The following is a 7,500-nucleotide window of genomic DNA, read 5'->3' as shown; positions in this document are numbered from 1 at the left end:
GGTGGGGGTTAACGGGTCAGAGGGGCCGGGGGGTGAGGGAGGGGAGCGGGAAGGAGGAGGGGGAGAAAGAAGAAGGGGACGAAGGCAAGGATGATGAACAATTAAAAAAAAAAAAAAAAAAATTATCATCGTAAATGCCGCCTTACTAGTGACCTCAGCATCATTATCATTGTTGTTGTTGCTACTACTGCTGCTGTCTTTAAATGGTTAATTCATTCATCCTTTAGTCGGGTGCCTGTCAACAACAACAACAACAACAACAGCAGCAGCAGCAACAAAAAACAAACAAGGTGAAGTCTTTACATCAGAAAAATAGCAGGCATCCGTAAGTCTCGTGGGACTATGGAATTATGCTATGGGTCCTATTTCAGGTGCTGCGTCGGTTGTGGCCAAACAGGCCTTCAAGTGCATTGCCTGGAAATCTGGAACCAAATTTACAGAAAAAAGAAAACGAAAAAAAAGAAGAAAAACAAACAAACAAACAAAAAAACCCATAAAGCTCCCACCTCATAGCACTGCGGACACTGACTCTTTTTTTTTTCTCTCAAGGCCTGACCAAGCGCGTTGGGTTACGCTGCTGGTCAGGCATTTGCTTGGCAGATGGTATATGGATTTGTCCGAACGCAGTGACGCCTCCTTGAGCTACTGAAACTGAAACTGACTCTAGTCCTCCACATGTCTTTGCTCTGACGTTCTCTGTGCAGTCTAAAATTAATCTCTCTGATGACAGTCTGTCCATGGCATATCATAATGACACCAGTTGTGACACTCTCAGATATTGCGCATTGTCTCATTGATGAGTTTGAAAATTTGTTTTTGTGTTCCCTTTAAGACAACACTAGAAAACAATGTCTGTCGAGATATTATAGAACCCTACCAAACTCCACTTACTGTTTTCCGAAAAAAAAGCCCCCAAAACAAAAAAAACAAAAACAAACAAACAAAAAACAGACCAAAAGAGTACTTTTTTTTTAAACTACATGCTCTCGTCTCGGATGGACTACGGGCGCATTAGCCAAGTGGTTAAAGCGTTGGACTTTCAATCTGAGGGTTCGACCTGAATCTCAGTGACGGCGCCTGGTGGGTAAAGGGTGGAGATTTTTCCGATCTCCCAGGTCAACATATGTGCAGACCTGCTTGTGCCTGAACCCCCATTGTGTGTATGCGCAAGCAGAAGGTCAAATACGCACGTTAAAGATCCTGTTATCCATGTCAGCGTTCGGTGGGTTATGGAAACAATAACATACCCAGCAAGCACCCCCTCCCACCCCCCGAAAACGGAGTATGGCTGCCTACATGGCGGGGTATAAACGGTCATACACGTAAAAGCCCACGAGTGGGAGTTGAAGCCCACGAGCGAAGAAAAAGTCTCGGCTATAAGTATTTCTTTTCATTAGTACTTTATATATCGACAGGGGAAATAACCATGTCTATTGCGTAGGGACATTGGACTTGTTAATGTGTTTGCTCGAGTGGGTTTTTTGTGTTTGTTTACTTTTTTGACATCACTCCTTTCGTTGTTTTAATTTTTTTTTTTTTTTGTATAATATGCTGTGTGTAAAAATTCCTCGCGTATAACGTTTCAATACCCCCAGAGTGCAAACTGAAATAAACGAATTGCCTTGCCTTGTCTCTCGGCACAGCAATCTACTGGTTTGCGCCATTTATCCCAAGTTCATTTTGCTTTCCATTCGATGCTGACGTACCTGGAAACTAACATTGGGGAAGTGTGTGTGTGTGTGTGTGTGTGTGTGTGTGTGTGTGAGAGAGAGAGAGAGAGAGAGAGAGAGAGAGAGAGAGAGAGAGAGAGAGAGAGAGAGAAGGGGTATAACCGGCACACATCAAAAACACACACATACACTCAACACACAGTTTGGTCAATTCCTGTTCGGATTTATTGGATCCAACTGCTCAAAGACACACTGAATCATCAGAATCATTTTATCACAGTTTTGCACAGGGACTGAGTCCAACTTCTTCTCTGTGTTCCCTTCACCACAAGCACACACACACATGCACACTGATACACACACACACACTCACATAGATACGCGCGTACACACATACGCACATACACACACACGCGCGCACACACATTACACAAACACATGCTCGCACACACATGTGCACAAAAACACATACACATGTATATCATGTTCACACTACCTCGCTCTCTCGTTCTCACTCAACACACACACACACACGTCCATGCGCAAACCTTTATGAACATTCGCACGAATATACATGTGTGCATGCACTCTCGGAAGCACGCTGATACACGCAACCGTAAAAATAAAACAACAAAATCACACGCCACCTCTTTCCGTTTCGCTCCCATGGAAAGGGTGGTGTTGAAAATAACATAATTCGGTAAGATGAATGAATAAAACAACGAAATTTGGGAAAGGCTCATTTCACAAATGCTATCCTACAACTGAAGTGGAGGCGCCATGTTAGAATCCGTTTTGGTGCTAGATCTTCTGATCCAGTGTTAAAAACAGTGATAAAGGTTGGGCCTCACTGAACCAGGTAAATAGGTACCTGGCTTCATGCTTCCCTCCGCACCCCTGTCACGTACACCCCCCCCCCCACCCACTTTCTGTCTGTCTGTCTGTCTGTCTTTCTCTCTCACCCCTACTAGAGTCACATGATCTCGATATACATGATAACACACACACACACACACAGAGATACATACTATTAAAAAAAAGCTCACCAAACATGCGTGTCAATGCATACATCCCCTCCAAATACACACACACACACACACAGATACACACTATAAAAAAAAGATTTTCAAACATGTGTGTCAATGCATACATCCCTTCCAATTAGACACACACACACACACATTCACGTGCATATCGTGGAAAAATGGGGCCGTCCATGGAAGCCAGCTTTATGTAAACAGAATGGGTGTCACGACTGAAAAAAAACAACAACAAAAAAACCCATCACACACACCCCCACGCCCCACCCCGCCCCACACACATACAAAACAAAACTAAAAAAAGTGTTCGCATTCCTGTGTCACACCCGTTGGAATGAATTCCTATACATACATACGTTGTGTATGAACAAGAAGACAGCGATCGATATCTGCTGTTGACAACATTCTTCACACTCTCACCTCAACATATACAAATACAAACATCTCAAGAGAAACTAGTGAAGAGTTTCACCAACCATTGTGCACGAAAGACTATCTGCCTACTACTAAAATACTACACGTTTCTTCCGCAACCAAAATCATGTATTCTGAGGACAGGAAAGCTTGGGTTGGGGGTGGAGGGCATATTTTTCCTCCTTTTCACACATGTAGTGATTGTGTCATGTGAAAAAGCCGTGTAAATATAAATGTGGATATTTCCTTTATCATTATTATCATTATTATTTTTTTTCCTCTTCCAGAAATGAGACTTATCCAATGACCAGTATAAATATAGGTGAATCAATATTCATCACATCCCGAGTCACACACGCACACACACATACACACACAAACGTCACACTCGACACTTGTAAATAGGTACGATTACAACGGAAAGGAACACATGTGAGCGCCGTTTACATCCTCGTATTGTCAGTTCAGATCGTCAAACGTAAATAAATAAACAAAAGATAAATTACATAAACATACGGAACCCTTTATGAAGTTTCTTGATGTGTTACAACTACGTTTAACCATTCACGTATAATTTTATGGACATGCTGAACGACACTGATCTGAAGTTGTATGCCTAGGCTTTTGTCATATTTTAATTAAGAAGGAAAATTCCGTGTTGCACTAATTGATCAGTTAAAACGAGAAAAAAAATGAATGACTTTCATCTCCGCAGTTTAATGTTTTGTGTTTTGTTCAACACATTGCACATAATTTGTAACTATAGCCTGCATGTGATAAACTTCTGAATCGAAAGTTATCACAAATTACGCAAACACACATACTTTCCCAACACACACACACAGACACACACACACACACACAGACACACACACACTCATATGTATGCACACACCATACACACATGCATGCGCACAGTTGCAGAATGACAACTCAACAATAAAACACACACGCAGACTCAGTCACACCATCGCAAACCAAGTTTCATGTCAAGCTCAGTAAATCGCTTATAAAAATTACAAGTGTCAACAACAAACTATTATGGATTGTCCCACGCATGATAGAGCACATGCATAATCACGCATGATAGAGCACATACATAATTCAAAGCAAACGCATAAGACACCCCCAAACCAATGTGACACACTCTTTCCAAGAAAAAAAATTCTTCGGAAAACGAAGATATAAATGAGTATGTTTCGTATGTTCCCTACCACTTGTAATAATATCTGGAGACTTTGAATGCGAGTCTTTAAACATGTATCACACAGTTCAACAGAGATCAACACTTTGCACCCTTGCTTCCACCACATACTGTGCAGAACATTAAAAAAAAATATATATATATAAGAGAGGGCGACTGGAGATATAGTTGTTCATTAAAACCAAAAATAAAACAAAGCACAAAAAAAAGAGAAGAAACGCACAGTAAACACAAAACTGTGTAACCAACATGGTTACAAAACACGAAAACGAATAACTTGAACACACTTCCCGAGGAAAACAATATTGAACACAATGACATCAGTAGAAAAAAAACCCACACAAAACAACAAGAGTTGTACACGCATGTTGTTTTCTGTTCAAAAAGACACATCATCATCATAGGCGGAACATCACAGACAGTTGGCAGTGTCAACCTTGGGTTGAAAATGATAAAAGATAAAGGGGGACACAATTATTTTCAAGTTCGTGAGAAAACAAAACAAAACAAAAAACAAAACAAAAATAGTTTTCGAAAAACGACCCGCTTCAAGATTATTACCTCCCTTATACTTGCGTATCACTGAGTTCGGAACACCGGTTTCTGCTGTGTGGTCCATGTGAAGGCTGTCTGGAGAAATCTCGTCATGGTGACTCGTTTTATCCTGTTCAAGTTACGTTCATGTCTTTGGCAACCAGTTCCCTTTACTTCCATCTATTGTAGTCCATTTTGTTTTGTTTTTTGATTCACAAATGACTCAACGTATAAGTGAAAAAATCAACAACAAAAAACCAACAACAACAAAAAAACCATGGCGCTCTTGCCTCGATCAGGTAAATGGAAGTGACGTGATCTCTTTCTCTGTGATTTGAATGGATTTCAGTTCACCACCCCCTCACCCCCACCTTCCAAAATGCGAGGGGGCAGAAAGCGTCAGTCAGGCTGGGGGGGGGGGGGGGGGGGTGGGGGGGGGGGGGGGGAGGGAGAGAGGGCGGGGATGGGGTTGGTGGGGGGATGGGGCGGGACTAGATTCACACGGCCGTGCCCTGTCCTTGCTGAATGGCAGCCAGAGCGCTGTTGACCATCCTGACGTAGAGCCGCCCTTTCAGCCAGGGGTTCTGCAGACGGAGGGGCGGGTAGTCCTCGCCCAGCACCCTCTCGCGGGCCCCGATCACGGCCACCAGGCAGAAGCTGTCCAGGTCCTCGTCCGAGTACACCGGGGAGTTGCGGCCCTTGCTGAGCAGCGCCATGTTGAGGTGCCGCACCACCAGGTTTATGACGTCACGGGCAGTGGTGTGCGCCGTCACGTGCAGCTTTACGCTGACGCCCTTGGACAGCCCTGTGTCGTAGGCGGCGTACACCCGCAGGATGCCCGACGTCATGGGGCCCGAGGGAGGATGCGCGGACGAGGAGGGCGTGGTGCTTGATGAACCCCCAGATCCCTCCTCAGGACTCTCCTCCCTGTTGTTGGGGGCCGAGGGAGAGTCGTCGTCGGGCGTGTCCCCCCCATCACCTCCAGCTTGTCCTTGTCCCGTGCTCCCACCTCCCTCGTCAGGGTCTGTGCTGCTCTCCTCGGGCTCGTCGTTGGGGTCGAAGAACTTGGCGATGCGGCGGTTGTCCTTGCCCACGCTGATCTCGTTGGATCCGCAGTCGTTCTGGGCCGATTGCGAGTTGTTGTTGTCCTGGATGCCGCGCTGCGATCCCGGGGAGGAGGGGTTGGTGCCGGCGTCGCCTGGCTGGGAGGAGGACGACGAGGAGGGGGAGGGCGGCTGGAGGAGGGAGGAGGCGGAGACTGGGGGCCGGAGGAACTTGTCGCGGCGGGCGAAGGTGATGAGGTCCATGACCCAGCGCGTGCCCTTCCACAGCTTGTCCAGGTTCTGTTGCAGGTGGCTGGAGATCTCCAGCTGCTCTTTGGCCACGCTCAGCTCCTCCGAGGAGAAGGCCTGCAGAGACAGAGAACAGGCACTCTTACTTGTGGTGATACTACTACAACTGCTACTACTTCTGCTACTACTAACATCTCCGAGGAGAAGGCCTGCAGAGACAGAGAACAGGCACTCTTACTTGCAGTGGTACTACTACTACTGCCACTACTACTTCTACTACTACTAAAATCATCATCATCATCGTCATCTTGGTAGTCCGTCATGTCCAACAATGACGTCTATGTGCTTTTCATTCTCGTTTTGGTGTGGACTACCATAATGGCTATGAAGTCCTAGTCTGGATCTGCATGGGCGTTCGCAGTGAGGGCAGTGAAACTGCCAGGGCTCTTAGCGCTTATCATCACGTGCAAACTCCACATAATAATGGGCTCCAAGCGCCTGCCATGAAACAATATATGGGCTCGTAGCACTTGTCAGGCGCAAACTCCACATAGTATGGGCTTTAAGCACCTGCCGTAAAACAATACGCCTACAACAGTACATACTGGCATACAATGGCACTCAAAGACAATACAATACACAATACACAAACTTTATTGTCAATACTTTGGTACAGAGATTTTCTTTTTGGCAGCAGCACATGTCCAACATAAGAAGAAAACAACAAACAAATAAAATGAATAGAAAATAAAAAGATAAATTAAATGGCACCAAATGGAAATAGCTATATACAAATATACAGATTACCTGAGGGGGAAAACAAAAAAAAACACAAACAAACAAACAAACAAACAAACACAAAAAAAGCCATGGTGGTAATAAATCACCACGGACATATAAAGACATCTATAGGCCTTTCCTTCACTACACAATAAGACATCTATAGGCCTTTCCTTCGCTACACAATGTTCAGATCGCAGCGACACACGCTCTTATCAGTCTCCAACTTGTACGATGTTGTAATGTTGTGACATCCTGTGTCATGGGGTTGGGAGTCGGAGGAGTGTGTGTGTGTGTGTGTGGGGGGGGGGGGGGGGGGGGGGGGGGGGGGCGAGGGGGGGGGGGTGCGGGGGAGCGGGGGTGGAGGTTCAGGCTGGCACTAGAGAATGGATCCAGTTGGAAAGATACAAAAAAAAAAAAAAAAAAAAGGAGAAGAAGACAGCCTGTCTGTTAATGATTTTCTCCAAGGCCTTACTGATAATTCTGTTTCATTATTTGAATGACAGAAAACAAGTCAACCTCAAGCAACGGTGGTCGGTGGTTTGTATCGGTACGTCTGATCTTAT

At 45.1% G+C, this 7,500-nt stretch overlaps 1 protein-coding gene across 1 annotated transcript in view; it reads right to left on the bottom strand.

Moving 5' to 3' along the window:
* Nucleotides 1–5,289: 5,289 nt before the first annotated feature.
* LOC143283654 (ankyrin repeat and fibronectin type-III domain-containing protein 1-like) overlaps nt 5,290–7,500 on the bottom strand; it is a 231,534-nt gene continuing 229,323 nt past the window's right edge. The window contains 1 exon segment of the mRNA XM_076589871.1: nt 5,290–6,271. Within this exon segment, the coding sequence (XP_076445986.1) occupies nt 5,360–6,271 (912 nt within the window). The 3' untranslated portion in view covers nt 5,290–5,359.

This window comes from Babylonia areolata, chromosome 1 (genome assembly GCF_041734735.1).
Source record: "Babylonia areolata isolate BAREFJ2019XMU chromosome 1, ASM4173473v1, whole genome shotgun sequence".
In the NCBI taxonomy this organism is placed as follows: domain Eukaryota; kingdom Metazoa; phylum Mollusca; class Gastropoda; order Neogastropoda; family Buccinidae; genus Babylonia; species Babylonia areolata.
Note: the sequence above shows the minus strand (reverse complement) of the source record. Positions and strands in the feature narration are given on the sequence as shown.